The 19,177-nt window shown below is 37.2% G+C and overlaps 1 protein-coding gene across 2 annotated transcripts in view; it reads left to right on the top strand.

The window, feature by feature from the left end:
* SUV39H2 (SUV39H2 histone lysine methyltransferase) overlaps positions 1–18,763 on the top strand; it is a 37,243-nt gene extending 18,480 nt beyond the window's left edge. Inside the window, exons 2-5 of one of the 2 annotated variants that reach the window (XM_080648813.1) lie at positions 11,050–11,718; positions 13,690–13,836; positions 15,109–15,238; positions 16,513–18,763. In XM_080648813.1, the coding sequence (XP_080504939.1) occupies positions 11,053–11,718; positions 13,690–13,836; positions 15,109–15,238; positions 16,513–16,619 (1,050 nt within the window). In that variant the 5' untranslated portion in view covers positions 11,050–11,052 and the 3' untranslated portion in view covers positions 16,620–18,763. The remainder of the gene's footprint in view (positions 1–11,049; positions 11,719–13,689; positions 13,837–15,108; positions 15,239–16,512) is intronic. The other variant, XM_080648812.1, reaches the window with a different exon arrangement.
* The last annotated feature ends 414 nt before the right edge of the window (positions 18,764–19,177 follow it).

Raw genomic sequence — 19,177 nt, 5'->3', positions numbered from 1 at the left:
ATTCATTATAGCTTTAATAGAGAATAGAGTGGGATATGGGAATGGGAAAGAATGAAAGATGAGTGAAAGAGCTTCCAGCCATTCTATAACAGTGGAATTGTTTGAAAGGTTCCAAAAAGAGTGACACAATCAGATATGTAATTTAGAGAGTTCTCTGTGCAATGAGGAAAGTGGATTGGCAGGAAGGGAAATGACACGTGCACTACCTAACACATTCTGAAAGGCTGTTGCAGTAATCCACACAAGAAATGATGGTGATTACCCCTGGCCAGTGTTTCCCAGTGGTTAGAGCATTGGCCTGGCCACTAAAGGGTTTGATTCCTGGTCAAGGGAACATAATTGGGTTGCAGGTTCCATCCCCGGTCCTGGTTTTGGGGTGCACGCGGGAGGCAGCTGATCGGTGTGTCTCTCTCACATCAATGTTTCTCTCTGTCTCATTCTTTCCCCGCCTCCCTTCCACCCTCTCTAAAAATCAATGGGAAAATTTTCTCAGGTGAGTATTAACAAAAAAGAAAGGAAGGAAGAAATGATGATGCTTGAACTAAAGTAATAACAATGGAAATGAAGGAAGTAGGTGATTTTTTAAAATTATCAAGGATATGAAATTTCCAACTCTGTGGTTTAGTGGTCAGGGAGTTGGGTGGGGATCTGGCAGTAAGGGTTCCACATCTAGAAAAACATGGATTTCTGACTTGCAGTTGTTTAGATAATAATACTATTCAACAAAACCCAGGAATATATGAAGGTTAGGGTAGGAGGACTAGGTTTGGTGAAGAAGAAGGTTGAAAGCATTTAAGTGTGAGATGATTGTTGGAAATGTGGTTCTAATAAAGAGTGAGAACTAATTGGAAACATAGATCTTGAAGTAATTGGCAAAAAGATAGTAATTGAAGCCATAGGGATAGATACAGTTACCCATTCATTAACTCAGCAGATATGTATTGGCCATCTATCACATCATATGCTAGGCACTAGTGTTCTCAGCAATAAGTGATACAGAGGTATGGTCCCTGATATCATGGAGTTTCTCTTTTAGTGAAGGTAAAAGCCTTTAATATCCTTGTACAGAGTACTTAGTTATAGTTGAGGTAAGTGCTCATGTAACAGAAGGCTCTAACTTATCCTACAAACACTGGCAGGTGTCCATGAGGAATTGATGTTTAACTTATCACCAAAGAATGAAAAAATAAGTAGAGAAGGGTCTTGAGGCAGAAGAGAACCTGACTTCTTCAAGGAATACAAAGTGTGAGTGGGATATAGTTAGCAAGAGGGATTGAAATGAAGCTGGAAGGATAGGTTGGACGAGAAATGGAGCACACCTTAGAGGCCAAGAAGAGAATTTTGAACAATAGGGAGCTCTAGCTTTGTTTGGCTCAGTGGCTAGAGCATTGGCCTGCGGACTGAAGGGTCCCCAGGTTTGATTCCAGTCAAGGGCACATGCCAGGGTTGCGGGCTCGATCCCCAGTAGGGGTTGTGCAGGAGGCAGCCGATCTATGATTCTCTCTCCCTCTCCCTTCTCTGAAATCAATAAAAATATATATTTTTAAAAGAACAATAGGAGCCCTGACCAGTTTGGCTCAGTGGATAGAGCGTCGGCCTGCGGACTGAAGGGTCCCGGGTTCGATTCCGGTCAAGGGCATGTACCTTGGTTGCGGGCACATCTCCAGTGGGAGGTGTGTAGGAGGCAGCTGACCGATGTTTCTCTCTCATCGATGTTTCTGACTCTCTATCCCTCTCCCTTCCTCTTTGTAAAAAATCAATGAAATATATTAAAAAAACAAACAACAAAAAAAGACAAAAAACACACAATAGGAAACAGTAGTTTTGAGCAGGGGGATGACATGATATGATGGATATATTGAAAATATTACTCTGGCTATTGTGCCATGAATGGACTGAGAGTAGTAAGAGGCTATTACAGTAATCCCAAGTGGGGGAAATATATATATATATATATATATATATATATATATATATATGTATGTATATGTATGTATATGTATGTATATGTATATATGTATATATGTATATATGTATATATATACACACACATATATATATACACACACACACACACACACACATATATATATATATATATATATGAAGAGAGAAAAACAAGGACTGAGGAACAGTAAGAGAGAAGTCACAGGAAGAACTACCAAAGATTGAGACAAACTGGTAAGAAAGGTAGGAAGAACACCAGAAGATTAAATCATGGGAGCCTGTGAAAGAGATAATGTCAGCAAGATAGAGTAGTGACCAGTGGGCCAAAGATTGTAAAGTATGTATTGATGCCCTTAGAGCAGTTTCTGTGGCTTGGGTAGAAGAAACCAAAATATAATGAATTAAAGAATTGGAGATGAGAAAGTGTAAAATAGTATGGACAACTCTTTTAAGAATTCCAACTTTGAAGAAAGGGAGGAAGGGCAATGTAAGGTATAAGGGTGTTTATAAATTTAATTTTTTTATTTAAAAAATCTGAGTAGGTAATACATCCATGTGATTGTAAAAATTGAAAGTTGTAAAAGGTCATATACTGAAAGGAAATCTTATACCCGTGTAACATTGGTCTCCAGTCTTTCAACTTTTAGTAATTTATCCTGTCTTTTAGGGATCCCTTACATATTTAAGCATTTATATCTCAAAGCATGTTTAGTTTAATTTTGCTTTTTAAAAATGAGGGAGGTTTAAATGCTAGTGAGAACCAAAGAAAGGGAGAAGCTGAAGACACAAGAAAGAAGGGATAATTGATGGAGGAAGTACATCTCTTCTGTTGTATCTGCATCCACCCTCTTCTCTAGTTACATGTCCATGGAAGTGTGGAAATTAAGGGAATTTCTGCCTGGTGGTTTCTATTTTCTCTCTGCATTAGGAACAAAGTTCATGTGCTATTGAAAATAACAGGAAGTAATGGTATGGGACGTCGAGCAAAGTGGAGAAGGTCTGAAATAGCCAACTTAGGGAATGGGAAGAATGCTAACTGGGTGAACAGGGTAGTTACTATTATGAGTTCATATTGGGGTTCAGTTGAACTTATAGGATGTAAATTGAGGTAGTCAGTCTCAGTGCTGTGTGATTTTTTCCACACCATTTTCTAGCCATGTCACTCTTTCATACAGAAAATTTTCTTATAAAACTCTGGGTACTCTTTATTAACATACTGAGCTCATCAGTAAAGAATCAGAACCCCCATGTACATTGGTGGGGCTTCTCCCTTAGTAAGCAAATATTAAGAAAGAGATTGCCTTCTTAAAGTATCCAGATAATTTTGTGTCTCTAGAATGAACACTGTACTACATGGTGCATACTAACAGAATATTCCACATCTAACAATAGAATAATATTCCTAAAAGGCTGATTGCACTTAGAATGGTTTGTTAAGAACTGGAATAACATAGAAATCATTGCACTGAAATGCAAATTTTAGAGATCGGGAAAACAGAGTTCCAAGAAAGGACTTTCCAAAAACATTTTGTTCATTTGTTTTAGTCTTAGGCCTCTAACCAGCTCTCACAATTCCTGCTCTCTGTCAGTTGCTGGCATGAAAATCCAGTGAGTTTCTCTTGACCATTATGCCATATTTTTCCATGTATAAGATGCCACCATGTATAAGACACCCCCCACTTTTCCAACCCAAAATTGAGAAATCAATATTTTAAAATTTTTGCTGGTTTTCCTCTTAAGGCCACCTTCTTTTTTGGCATCTGAAGGAGTTGTTCTTCCTGTTTTCTCTACTGTCTGATCATACACTCAGTGGGAGGAGGTACAAATTATGTCTCTGCAGCTCTATTTCCATGCTTTTTGCATAGCTGATAACATTCAGTTTGAATTTTGCAGAGTAAGACAGTCACTTACCAGTATTTATCTTTTTATTTTTGGACATCTTTATGGGCTCAGAATACTCCGGTCCCTGTTGCATCTGCCCACTCTCCACCTCCACCTCCAAGCTGACGTCAGTAACAATAAGGCTCATGATTGGAGGAAGTCTGTTTGACAAGGTATGGGCAGCTACACACCACGTAGCTCCCTCCTCGGCTGCGTGGCTCCCTCCTCAGCTGACTTGCGTGTATAAGATGCCCCTCGATTTTCAGTCTAATGATTTTAGAAAAAAATGGCATCTTATACATGGAAAAATACAGTAATTGTCAAACTGTGCTCCCATGCAACACTAGGGTTTTCATGATCAGATTCAGGCTATTCTTTCACTAATATTGAACGTGGTGATTATCTCAGAACTTGCAGAAAACAATTAGCTAATGGGAAGATAGATTTTTGTTTTGTTTTCTCTCCTCACATATATATTTTTTAAATATATTTTTTATTGATTTCAGAGAGGGAGAGAGAGACAAACCTCAATGGTGAGAGAATCATCAATCAGCTGCCTCTTGTATGCCCCCTACTGGGGATCAAGCTGCAATCCTGGCATGTGCTCTTGACCGGAATGGAACCCGGGACCCTTCAGTCCGCAGGCCAACGCTCTATCCACTGAGCCAAAGCAGCTAGGGCCTATATATATGTACACACACACACACACACACATACTAGAGGCCCGGTGCACGAAATTCGTGCACGGGGGCGGGGTGTCGCTCAGCCCAGCCTGCGCCCTCTCCGATCTGGGAACCATTGAGGGATGTTGGACTGCCTGTTTAGGCCTGATCCCACTGAGACATCCCTCTCACAATCCAGGACTGCTGGCTCCCAACTACTTGCCTGCCTGCCTGCCTTCCTGATTGCCCCTAACCGCTTCTGCCTGCCAGCCTGATCACTCCCTAACCTCTCCCCTGCCAGCCTGATGGACGCCTAACTGCTCCCCTGCTGGCCCGATTGCCCCCAACTGCCCTCCCCTGCCTGCCTGGTCAACCCTAACTGCCCTCCCCTGCCAGCCTAGTCACCTCTAACTGCCCTCCCCTGCAGGCCTGGTCCCCCCCAACTGCCCTCCCTTGCAGGCCTGGTCCCTCCCAACTGCCCTCCTCTGCAGGCCATCTTGTGGTGGCCATCTTGTGTCCAAATGGGGGCAGCCATCTTTGACCACATGGGGGCGGCCATCTTGTGTGTTGGAGTGATGGTAAATTTGCATATTACTCTTATTAGATAGGATATGTATATTTTTTGAAGTTTTTGTGCTTGCTACCACTTATTGGCTACTAGTGGCCCGGTCCACGAAATTCGTGCACGGTGGTGGGGGGTGGATTTCCGTCAGCCCAGCCTGCACCCTCTTCAATCAGGGACCCTTTGGGGGATGTCCGACTGCTGGTTGTGGGATTGGGCCTAAACCGGCAGTCGGACATCCCTCTCACAATCTGGGACTGCTGGCTCCTAACCACTCACCTGCTTGCCTGCCTGATCGCCCCTAACTGCCTCTGTCTGCCTGCCTGAGTGCCCCTAACCCCTCTGCCTGCCTGCCTGATCGCCCCTAATCTCTCTGTCTGCCTGCCTGGTCGCCCCTAACTGCCTCTGCCTGCCTGCCTGCCTGCCTGATCACCCCCAACTGCCTTCCCCTGGTGGCCTGATCTTGCCCCCAATTACCCTCCCCTCTTGGCCTGATTGCCCCCAACGGCCCTCCCCTGGCAGCCTGATCTCACCCCAAATGCTCTCCCCTGCCGGCCTGAATGCCCCTAACTGCCTCTGCCTCCCTGATCACCCCTAACTGTCTTCCCCTGCTGGCCTGATCTTGCCCTCAACTGCCCTCCTGTGCTGGCCAATTTGATTCTGATTGGTTGGTTTCTGTGCCAGTCAGTGTCCAGAGCTCTGCCTCCTAGGCAGCCATTGGCTCCTCACAGTTCACCCAGATTTGGTTCTGATTGGTAGGTTTCTATGCCAGTCAGCGTCTCCGGGCCTAAATCCAGGCCTGATCAGAGAGGCGGGGCTGATCAGCAGCCCCCACAGAGGCCCAGAGAGAAACAGAGGCACAGCTGCTGGTGAAGCCCGGAGAGAAAGAGAGGCAACGGCTGATAAACAGCTACCATGGAGGCTGTGAATCAGACCCTGCCTCCCTCTCTGGGCCTGATCCGCAGCCCCCTTGGCAGTCAGTGCTGGGTCACCACGGCAACCCAGCACTAACTGCAGGACTGACGTCTGGTGTTTGATGGAGCCTTCAGTTGGTTCTTACGGACCCTGGCTTTTTATATATTAGGATAGACAGTGGATTTAAGAACAATATTGAAAAACCATGAATTAACTATCTTCAGGTTAAGTTTAACAGCTTGTATTTTAAGGATTCATATAATTACCATTGTAAATTTTATCTTGTGTACATTTTGGTAGTCATATTTTGTTAGACATTCAGAAATATTTAGTCATAGCCTAAGAGGTAGTAAGCAATTGTGCTTGGTTCTGGGGCTACAAAGAATAAGGTTCCATTTCTTCCTACAAATGGCTTATAGTTTAGATTAGAAATGGGAACACAGCGGGTTGGCAGTGTTCAGTCCTCCTTGAGCAAGAGAAGCAGGAAAGATTTCACTGAAGAGATGACATTTGAGCTGAGTTTTATAGATGAGTAGGTTTTTTACCACATAAAAGATGAAACTGAAATAAGCCAGTATTCATTAGGCAAATGGAAGAGGCCATTCTAATTAGAGAACTTTGTGTACAGAAAACAGAAGGGTATGAAAAGGCCTGTTATGTTCAAGTACTTAACAGCAGTTCAGTGTGGCCAGAGGGTAGTAAGTGAATGGGGCCATAATGGAAGATTGAGGCAAAGAGGCATCAGAGACCCAATCAAAAATGGTCTTTGTTTATAATAGGAAGTATAAAAATTGTTTAGGCAGTGGGAAGCCATTAAAATGTTTAAGTAAGCAAATACAGAATGACTGGTAGAGCAGATTTTTGTTATTTAAAAAACCTCTACACTTTAGTAAAGAAAGATAGATTGCAGTGTTGCCAGTCTGGAGTCAGGGAAACCAGTTAGGAGGTTAATGTAATAATCCAAGAAAGAACTGAAAGCCTGAAATAACCATAGGTAATAGAGATGGACAGGAACAAGTATCTAAAGACATTTGATGGTGGATTGGATTGAGGATTGAGATTGACCTCCTCGTTTGCAACTTGTGTAACTAGGCAGATGGGTAAGATTCCTCTTGAGGGGGAATACAGAACAGAAATAATCTGTTTGGGAAGGACAGTGATAAGTTCCATGTGGATAGATTGATTTAAAAACCTGTTGGACATCTAGTAGGCTATAGGAATATTGGGTTACATATAAAATTTTGGGATTTATAAGCATATAATTAAAACCTTTGAACTGGTGAGGTTGCCCAGAGAGAGTATTTAGAGCAGGAATTCTTTACTTGAAATCCAAATATCCTAAAATTACCCAAAATGTTACATGTGACTTTTGTTAAGTAAAGGTCCATAGCTTTCTTCAAATTGTCAGAAGGGGTAGTGTGAAAAGTGGCTAAGGACAGAACCCTTAGTATCTTCATTCCTTTCAAGTGATGGGCTGGGATAATGGTCTCAGCAAAGAAGGCAGAAGAGGAATAAGAGTGTAGAGAGAATCGTGATATCAAAGCCCAAGGAGAATCGTCAAGACAGATGAGAACTGCAGAATTGTTGGCTTAGCAATTAGAAGATTGGTAAAATGATTCCTGATAAACAATATGGAATTAAGTGTATATGTATTTAATGAAACTGCCCACAGAAACACCAGGGTTTCTAAGAATTATAAAGAACATTAGCCTATAATAAAAGTTCAAATGCCTTAAGTGTCCAAGGCTATGTTAAATTTTCTGTTGCCTTGCCATTACAGTTTTATCTATCACTTTAATAATCTGAACTTAAAACCAGCCAAATTCATCTCTTCATGTTTTCTGGATACTTCATGCAAATCTTAGCTTTAGGCTTTTGCTCGTGTTTTTCAACCTGTCTGCCCTGTTCCCTACCCAATAAATCTTACTAGTCTTTCACAGTGAAGTTTGTTCTACTTCCTCAGTCCTCTTTTCTGATTGACCTATATTAATTTCCCTCTTTATGTTCTAGTGGTATATATTGTCTTGTTTTTATAGTTAAAATTGTACTGTTTTGCATTATTACTTATTTTACATATTATTGCCTTCTTTTACCAATGATATTTTACTCCTGAAGTTAGTATTACCTTACATTTCATCACACTCTCTAGTGACTGAGTTTTCACATACTAATTATTATAGATACTAAAATATTTGAATGAATTTTAAAAAAATATATTTTTATTGATTTCAGAGAGGGAGAGTGAGAGATAGAAACATCAGTGATGAGAGAGAATCATTGATCACCTGCCTCCTGCACACCCCCCACCAGGGATCGAGCCAGAACCGAGGCATATGCCCTGATCGGGAATTGAACCGTGACCTCCAGGTTCATAGGTCAGTGCTCAACCAGTGAGCCACACCAGCTAGGCAAATATTTGAATGAATTTAACCTACAACAAACATAATGGAGGGGAAATGTCTTTAAGAAAAAATTCATATGATGCAATTCAAATTATACAGGAGTAATTTATAAATCATTATTATGACTATATTCCATTTCTATGGGTAATCAAGAGTTGATTGTATATCAGAATGAATAAGATACTGATATATCAGATAAACTTTTTGGCTTTTTTTTGGAATTTTAAGGTATTGAATTAATCGAATTTGTTAAGTCAAACTGGTCTTTTTCCTGCTTAAAGTTAGTTTTCAAAATGGAAATATCTTTTTGAGATTTTAAAATAAAAATACGCATATAAAAGATAAAAGTCTACAAAGTAGAAATTGCATATTACTGATATTTCTATACTATTGTCAAAGACACTAATGTTTTATAAACATCTTTACTATTCGTAAATTAAGTAGGTACCAGTGTGATTAAATACAAAGGTTAGTCATTAAAAATGCAAGTTACTCATTGTTTTGGAAGCAGACTTCAGTGATACGGTGTTTTTAATTTTGTTGAATGATTAATTTAGCTTGACCATCTGATTTGAAGCCAGTGTTTGCAACTTTTGGCACAACCCAGAGCTATAGTAGGAAAAGCTATAACAGGAAAAGAAGACAAGCAAGGTTGTATTACTTTGTTCTAGAATCAGAAAAGTTAAAACTTTAATAATTAAGGGAAATAGATGTTAGATACTGCCAAGTGGGTCTCGTTGCTGAGCAGATACCTGCTAACAATAATCCCAAATTTTAGAAGTTACCTAACAGGAGGGAGAAATCCATGTTAAATTTTAGTGAACCAGATGGATAACAAATATATGTCTAGGCTTTTTTTGGGGCGGCGGGCGGGGGTGGGAGTACAGTTTTGTGCATATCCTCACACCATAATTGAACCATTTTTTTAAACGGAGAAAGCATTTTGACCATTTTTCTAAAGAAGCAAAGTTCTTTTAATTCACAAGTGTTACTGTTTATTGAATAGAAATATAATAAAACATTGAGATGAAAACAGTGGAGAGAAAATAAGCTCACTCACTACCTAGGTAACTTCAAAGCTGCCTCAGTGCTCCTCAGCCTGATTCGTGCCTCCTTAATATGTCTAATACCACATTTCCTAGACCTTCGAGGTTATTTGGCATTATTAAATTATGAATCATAAAACAGCTTCATGGGCATCCTTACTTTATAATAAAAACTTTATTAAATAAAGTTTCAGGGAAAAATAAATGTAGCCCAATTAAGTTTTTATCAATATCTATGAATTAAAATAATTAAAAACTATACAATGCAGTTTAAAAACTTTTATGTTTTAGAAGGCATTTTACCTGAGGGCACATGGATATATGTTGCTTATTCCAGAGGACAAAGAAAAAAGTTGAGAGACTTCAGAATTTTTTTATTATACACACGTAGTCAAGTCACTGGGATAGGGAGGCAAGATTCCAGGTACCATGGTGGTCAATAGTAGTCTGAGGGATAAATCAAAATATTTGATCATTGGTCGTTTGAATGTCTGCTACCTATGATTGAATCTAAGATAAAAATTCTCTGGAATCATGCTGTCCAATAGAAATATAATTTGGCCTACATATGTGTAATTTTAAATTTTCTAGTAACCACATTAAACAAAATAAAAGGAAACAAGTGAAATTGCCTTCAATAATATATTTAATCCAACATATCCAAACTATTTCAATGAGTAATCAATATTTTTAAAAAGTTAAAAAGAGATGTTTTACATTTTTGTGTTCTATGTCTGAAATTCAGTGTATTACTTAAAGCACAACTCAATTTGTACTTAGCCACATTTCAGGTTCTCAGTAGCCAAATGTGGCTAATGACTATTGGAAAGTGTATCTTTAGAACATCTAGGCTTTATGTGCCCATGACATTGAGAAATAGAACTTGCCTCATATCTAATGTAAAATATTAAGTTACAGATTTTAGAGGATACCTATATCTGTGCTGGCCAAGTAAGCCTCTAATCTAGGTTAGTTTAGGGACTAGCCATCTGCATGATCAGGATGAATAGTTTTCGTTTAGTTTAATCACCATTTAGTAAAATATTAATGAATTTCTGTACTTTTTCTGTAGGTGCAATTCTTTTGCCTATGGTGAAGCATATTCTGCCACATCTAAATTCTATAAAGATTTTATGTAATATACAGAAACAAAGTTTTATTTTTATGATCTGTACTTCAGTTGCTAGAAATCTGTGACTATATATTCTGAACTTTAAATAAAATGATAATGGATACCTTACTTTTTTTAAAATGTATTTTTATTGATTTCAGAGAGAGAGGGAGAGTTAGAAACATCAATGATGAGAGAGAATCATTGATCGGCTGCCCCCTGCATGCCCTCTACTGGGGATCGAGCCCGAAACCCGGGCATGTGCCCTTGACTGGAATCGAATCTGGGACCCTTCAGTCCGCAAGCTGACACTCTTATCTGATGAGCCAAACCAGCTAGGGCAGTGGTCGGCAAACTCATTAGTCAACAGAGCGGCAAACCGTGGCTCACGAGCTGCATGTGGCTCACGAGCCACGGTTTGCTGACCACTGAGCTAGGGCATACCTTACTCTTTACAATATTAAATTACTTTAAATAATTGAGACTGACATAATCTGATTTGCATTTTCTTTTGTATTTTAAGGATATGGAATATTATCTTGTAAAATGGAAAGGATGGCCAGATTCTACAAATACTTGGGAACCTTTGCAAAATCTCAAGTGCCCGTTACTACTTCAGCAATTCTCTAATGACAAGCATAATTATTTATCTCAGGTAAAGAAAGGCAAAGCAATAACTCTAAACAATAACAAAGCTTTGAAACCTGCCATTGCTGAATACATTGTAAAGAAGGCTAAACAAAGAATAGCTCTGCAAAGATGGCAAGATGAACTCAACAGAAGAAAAAATCATAAAGGAATGATTTTTGTTGAAAATACTGTTGACTTAGAGGGCCCACCTTCAGACTTCTACTACATTAATGAATACAAACCTACTCCTGGAATCAGCTTAGTAAATGAAGCTACCTTTGGTTGTTCATGCACAGATTGCTTCTTTGAGAAATGTTGTCCTGCTGAAGCTGGAGTTCTTTTGGCTTATAATAAAAACCAACAAATTAAAATCCCACCTGGTACCCCTATTTATGAATGCAACTCAAGATGCCAATGTGGACCCGATTGTCCCAATAGGATTGTACAGAAAGGCACACAGTATTCACTTTGCATCTTTCGAACTAGCAATGGCTGTGGCTGGGGTGTAAAAACCCTTGTGAAGATTAAAAGAATGAGTTTTGTCATGGAATATGTTGGAGAGGTACGTTCAACTTATCACACAGCAAATAATGTGTGTGAACCGTTTACACTTTTAACAAGTTATCTTTTTATCTCAGTAACAAATATTTGATAAATTTCGATATTATCATTTGCAAATATGCAGAAATTTTACATTTAAAAGAAGGGTCCACAGTTGTTTGGAATTGGATCACTAGCATAGTTAGAAGTATAAACTTGAATAAACAAAAGAAATATAGATGTACATTGACAAATGAGATACAGTCATCTTTCAACAAATACCCATTTATAGTCAATGTAAGTGACATTTGTAAAGTTTAAAATATGACAATTATTTTTACACTAATTTCTAAGAAGAAAATGAGATCTAAACACATGCTGACTTTGAAACTTTTAAATTATAATTTACTGCATTCATTTGACCAAATATTGGTTAAATGTATTTGCCAAAATTCAGTTTTGTTTCAACTTGAAAGATACTATAGAGTAGACCAGTGTTTTATGAGCAAGTGCTGTAGGATAAACATAAAAACATTTATTGTGTCCATAAGAAAATCCAAATAAACTCTTTGTATCTGTAACTCAACTACAAAGACTACTTTCTACATTACCAAATACTAAACAAATTTATTTTTATACATATAATGTGTATTTATGCAAAAGTATTATTTCCCATGTGCCACTTACTATTCTAAGCACCCTATATATTAACACATTAGTTCTCTCAACTCTAAGGTAGTGGTATCATCTCCATTGTTACAGGCAAGGAAACAAGCACAGAGAAATTAAGTACCTTGCTCAAGGTCACACAGTAGTAAAGAAGAGTCAGGATTCAAAACCAAGGCTCCAAAATCAGTGCACTTCACCACTGCTACACTTCCTCAAGCTGATGGTGGGTTAAGCTGTGACTAGAAAAATACGAGTATGACTGCATATCTGCGCTGTCAAATCTGACATTTTAAAAGTTGTTTGGAATTGGATCACCTAATTTTGAGATTAAATTGGATCCCTATATTGATCTTTATATTTTTAGACAATGGCAGATTATTATAAATCACTGTTTAGGATACTAAATCTTTCATAATTCAATTATTCTCTTTTTTGGCTTAATACGCACAGCAGCTAAATTTGGTTGACACTATAAATCACCACAGACTTTTTTTTTAATCCTCACCCAAGGATATTTTTCCCATTGATTTTGAGAGTGGAAGGGAGGGGGAGAGACTGAAAGAGAGATACATAGATGTGAGAGAGACACATCGATTGGTTGCCTCCCTCACACGTGCTGACCTGGCCAGGGATCTAGCCTGCAACCAAGGTACATGCCCTTGACCAGAATCAAATCCCTCACCCTCCATACCATGGGCCAACGCTCTAACCACTGAGAAACCAGCTAGGGTGACATATTTTGTTTCTTAAGCTGAGCATGTGGTAAAGCTATGTTGTCAAGAGCAGAACTGTAAGTGATGGTTTTGAGCTGCCGAATTTCATGAAAACAACTATTCCTATAAAATAAAACTTTCCATACAATTGACTGCAAATTTAACATACCTTCTCTCCTATGTTTTTAATAAATTTCCCTTTGTAACTGCACACAGATTAGTTATAGGAAAAATGTCCCTTTAGAGCACATATACTTATAAACTTAGTGCTTTGCATTCTGTTATGTCCTACAAAGAGCTATAGTTATGTCGCATTTTGAACATCTCAATAGATTAGAATGAAAGTAGTACATAGTTTCAGCTTCATTGTCAAATGGTCCTAATTCCTATTTAAACAGTCAAAATTCTTTTGCACCATCATTTCTACTCCCTTTGTTTTCCCACCTCTTTCTGACTGGCTCTTCTAGAGTCATTTGTGTGAATGTATATTTTGATGACACTTTATTTTTAAACATTTGTAGACACTACTATGTTAATTAATAGATTTATGGATGAGAGTTTCTTCGCTTCAGCAGTATCTATATAATATACTATAGTTTTTTAATTTTTAGGTAATCACAAGTGAAGAAGCTGAAAGACGGGGGCAGTTATATGACAATAAAGGAATCACATATCTCTTTGATCTGGATTATGAATCTGATGAATTCACAGTGGATGCAGCTCGATATGGAAATGTGTCTCATTTTGTGAATCACAGTGTAAGAAATACGGAAAGTATAGGCAGAAATAATTAGTACTGTGTTTAATGGTTTTCCATAGTTGAGGAAATAATTACCTTTGAACCACAGACTCTTTTAATATTTCCAAAGTATTTTAGTACAAGGGCTTCTTATGTTAAGCCATGGGATTATCGCTGTATTAGAAAAATTCATTTGGAAAATTCAACATGCAAATACCATGCATTTTGCAAGTCTTTACATATGTTACTTCACTTAAACTTTCCAACAACTTCATAAGATAGTTATTATCCTCAGAGGAAGAAATGAGCAGAGGAGTTACGAGATAGAAAGTAGAAAGTTTAAGGAACACATACAACTATATAGAAGTTAACACAACTAAATTTTTGGATACATAACTAAAGATAGTTGCATTCTCTTAAAATATAAACATGTTAACATTTTTATAAGATTTACAAATTTGTAGAGTATTGAAATAGTATTTAGGGCTATTTTTCTAAATTATAAGTTAGTATTCTTAAGTATTAGTCTTGTAAGATTGACATCTCCATTTTATAGATTGCAAGGAAATGTATCTCAGAGAGTAAATTATATATATAGCTGACCATATAAGAAAGTAGACTGTGTTAAACTTTTGATGGATTTTACACCAAGAAGCTAATTTATGACTAGTAATGAAATGCCAGAGACCTTCTGACTCTCTTCTTTTCTGATTTAAAATTTTACTTTAATCTTGTTCTTAATAATAAACTTGGGATACTCCATATCTCCAATATTACATATCCCAGAATTTATTGTAGAGTTCTCAATATAATCAAACAATTTCAAGTAAGAGTTTAAGTAATGAAACCCCATGCAATATGAAATTTGAGTTCTACAGTACTGACTTGATTTATTAAATGCAGTTGTTCTAATTCTTTAAATATGCCTTACTGAGTGAGATATTAACAGGTGAACTGATAATGTTATCTGGTTTTGCAGTAACATTCTCCAGAAAAATTAAAAAGTCAGGAATAGATGAAACAAGATTGGCAAAAATGTTGATAATTTTTGAAGCTGCATAGTGGATTCATGTGGACTTATATTATTCTCTCTAGTTTAATGTATGTCTGAAATTCTATATAAGTTTGAAAACATTATTTTTACATATTCATATCTCAAAGACCTCCAAATAATCAATTTCCAGGACATCTTAAAAAAACAAATACTCTGGACAACTGAAAATTTTATATGGATGTAGAAGAGTTCATTCACATCATTTTTACTTAAATGGGTTCTAACATTCTTTTTTAGTGTGACCCAAATCTTCAGGTGTTCAATGTTTTCATTGATAACCTCGATACTCGTCTTCCCCGAATAGCATTATTTTCCACGAGAACCATAAATGCTGGAGAAGAGCTCACTTTTGATTATCAAATGAAAGGTATGGTTTTCAAGTACAGTTTTGTTGGTGTTGAGTTGTTTTAGTATGAAGAATCTGTTCAAGAATAGGAAAAGACTAGATCATCTGAACCAATATTAAAGATGAAAACAGTGAGGCTTTGTCTTTTTACTCAAGGTCTCAAAGCTAACCTGACAGAGCTAAAACTGGAATCCAGGTCTGCCTGACCTTGAGCTGAGTGATGTTATTTCTTATACATCACATTGCCAACTGCTTTTTTCAGAATTTCCATTATGGAAACCTACTTATTTTAACATCTTTTCTCAGTACTACTGGGATTTAAAAAATTGTAAGCCTACATTTCTGAATCTTTACTAAGAGATGGATTTTTTTTTTCTTTTGTTTTCTGAGATGGATATTCTTAGTAAAGAGAATTGAAAGATTGAAAATGTGATTTAAATCACACATGGACTTATTCCATTCCTACTGGAATTTGGCTTTTAAAAAGAACACTTAGTTCTATTTACTTTATTGTAATCTTACCTAATAAAAGAGAAACATGCAAATTAACCATCACTCTGCTATGCCCACAGCCAATCAGAGTGAATATGCAAATCAACCCAACAAAGATGGAGGTTAATTTGCATATGCAGGGTGGAGCGTGCTATGAGGGCAAGTGGGGTGGTGGAGGGAACTACTGGAGCTGTGCTCCAGCCAGAAGTGAGGACTTGCCGGCTCCAGGAGGGCTGGTAGTGGGGACTTGCCGGCTCCCTGGCAGCCTGGGGAGCGGGGACTTGCCGGCTCCCGGGAGGGGCAGGAGTGGGGACAAGCTGGCTCCCGGGCGGGCTGGGGAGCAGGGACTTGCCAGCTCCCTGGCGGCCTGGGGAGCGGGGACTTGCCGGCTCCCGGGAGGGCCGGGAGCGGGGACATGCTGGCTCCCTGGTGGCTGGGAGTGAAGCCAGGGGAAAGAAGGCCTATTCTTGACGAATATCGTGCAATGGGCCTCTAGTACTATAAATAAGCATGATGCCTTTTACATATTGTTACTGCTTGATTTTATTTATGGCTCTTAATGTATGAAATGAATAATTGTGTATTGGATTTTCCCAGAAAGTTGCATCATTTCAGAAATCCATTCTCATAAATATGGGCTAATCACATAAACTTTACCTATTAGCCTACACCATCCTTTCAAGACAATTCATAATGATTTTTCTCTGAATATTCACATTTATTTAATGCTGATAGAAAATTTGAAACTCATTCTGAATTGCCTTAACTATCTTTCTCCTGTATTTCTTTCTCTACCTATTCAGGTTCTGGAGATATATCTTCAGACTCTATTGACTACGGCCCAGCCAAAAAGAGAGTCAGAACTGTGTGCAAATGTGGAGCTGTGACTTGCAGAGGTTACCTCAACTGAATTTTCAGGAAATAGAGCTGAGGATAAAAGTAGTTTTGGTTTTTTCTAATGTTAACATTTTTAAAAATAAATATTTGGGACTCTTTTCATATTATCAATATTATATACTATGTTAATTTACAATTCCTGTTTCAAACTATTGGCCAAAATGCATCATTGATGCTTCTGAAGAGAGGAACACAAGGTCACATAGACCAATTTGAAATATACCTAATTAGTGGTTAGATACCAAACAAGAAAGGAATACTACTACAGGTCAGCATATACATAAGAACTCTGTGTGAATAGAGAAATGCCTCCTTCAGTGTTTTAAGTGTTAAACTGATAATGTCACCATCACTAAGATCAAACATTCAATTTGCCATATACCTTGAATTTAGAGAACTAGTAAAGTTCTATTTTTGTTATTATGTTGTCATTCCTGTTTACCTATTTATTACTATAAATATTGTTACTTGTATTGGAGACAAATAGGTGATACTGAATTATAATACCCTGTTTTCTACTTCTTTCATTAAAACATTGAGATCTTAATGATACTGAAATTTAAGGTCTAAAATTAAATGTGAAAAAAGTTAATTACAGCTTTATTTCATATTTTGAAGCAATTTAGACCATTATTTGAAGGGTATATGTTTGAACCAGTAATCCTATAGGAGAAAAATCTCCGAAAAGCTCTAAAATTCTAGAATAGTTGGCCTTTAATGCCTCTTGGAAATGACACAGCAATGGGAGCAGGAAGGTGTTTTTTGGAGTACCAGGCAAGGGAAATGGGGTGCTTTTCAATGACATGAATTTGGAGATTCATGTGAGTACTTCTGGTCAACAGAAAAACAAGATACCCCTGAGAGCAGCTGTACTTAATATAACATTAACATAACACTTTCTGAATATGAGGCTGTTTTGAACATTTCCTTTCTACCAAATTTAACTATTTTTATATTTCCTACAAGCTCTTCTTTAAAAATAATCTATATTTTGAACTGATACCTATTTTATATGTGAGTTTTTAAAATGTGACAAAGCTAAACTTGGCTTGGCCAGAGTGTGTGCCTGAATTATGAGACCATTTATTACTTGAACTATGAAGACTGAAATGGAAAATATTCATTGTTGGTTTTGTTTATTTTCCTACATAGTAAAACCTCAAAACGGTGTTTTCATCTCTGATTCTGGGTTTTCTAATCTGGTTTTTCTTTCTGATTCTGGGTTTTCTAATCATGGTGTTCAACATAAAAGTAAAGGCAGCAAATAAATCTAGCTCTCGGTATTTCTAAGCTCATTGCCCTAGGCTTTAACGACCTAAAATAAGCTTTAGTAAATTGAACTGACTTCAAGAATGCAGCATTTTAAATATTTTCTTCTTAAAAAAAAATATTTGTATTTAAAATATCTTCTTAATCCCTAACCTCTTTTTTTGGGAAAAGCTACATTTAATTATTATATTGTTATTATGACTTCGTTCTTTCATAATTCAGGGTAAATTGTTTACATGTTTAGAAGTTTAGAAGTTCAGAGTATATTTGCTAACCAAAATTTGCAGAAGGTGTGAAAAAAAAAATACTGACATGGTATCAGTGTTGAGAGAGCATCATTGATTTTACAGGTTGCTCCCCTTGGCCAAGCATTCTTTGAATTATAATTGGTAAGTTTAAAGATGAAATTTTCATTTTTTTACAAGTCTGTTTCACTGCCTACTTAATCTTGTCTACTTTTTGTGTTAAAAATATAAAATAGGAGGGCAAAGGGAAAATGGCTATTTTCAGTCAACTGTATTGTTATTAATAGAAATTTAATGGGCCTTTGAGATTTTAATTACCTGTGTTACCCTTATGTTATTAAAAAGCTGAACTTTAGTAGAAAAATCAACATTTAGCTTCTTTACATTAGTTTCCTAAGTTATCATTTTTTCTCTCAATATAAAGCGAATATTCAGTGGTAGTATTTAGATCGTTTAAACTGTCAGTTAATCCACTGTAGAAGTACTATTAATACCATTGTTTTCGGTTTCTACATATGAAGATTGTGATACACAATTGGCAATCTCAGGTTTTTCCCGTATATGCAAAATCTATACAGCACTTACTATTCTTATATTTCAATAGTTTTTCTTTAGCAAATAAATTTAGACATTTGATTTTCTATTTATCATGGGTTAGCTTTGTTTCTGAATATATTACTATCTTTTCCAGGCTACAAAAAGGATAGAAAAATACTGATGTATTCCTGACTACCTGCTGTTGAGATTAACCAAAGTTTATATACCATTCCTTTCAATGTTAGATTTCTTTCTAAACAGTTTATTGTTGTCATGGTTCATGCATTTGGATATTAAAGTATAATTTTACACTTAGCATAATGTGAATGGATATTTCTCAAAATTGTTTGAGCATTATTATCACCAGGTATTTAAACTAGTTTCACTAAGTACTGCCTAGAACTGCAAAGGAATTTTAGAATTAGAGCTAAGAAGTATTCCTTGAGCAAGTCTTAGGCCTATATATGTACTCATAAATCTATGAGTTTGGTGCTGTCATCCCTATAGTACACCAAAGGAA

The sequence above is a fragment of the Plecotus auritus genome (assembly GCF_963455305.1).
Source record: "Plecotus auritus genome assembly, chromosome: 1".
Taxonomy (NCBI): domain Eukaryota; kingdom Metazoa; phylum Chordata; class Mammalia; order Chiroptera; family Vespertilionidae; genus Plecotus; species Plecotus auritus.
The sequence above is the reverse complement of the archived record's forward strand: the minus strand, read 5'-3'. Positions and strand labels throughout refer to the sequence as shown.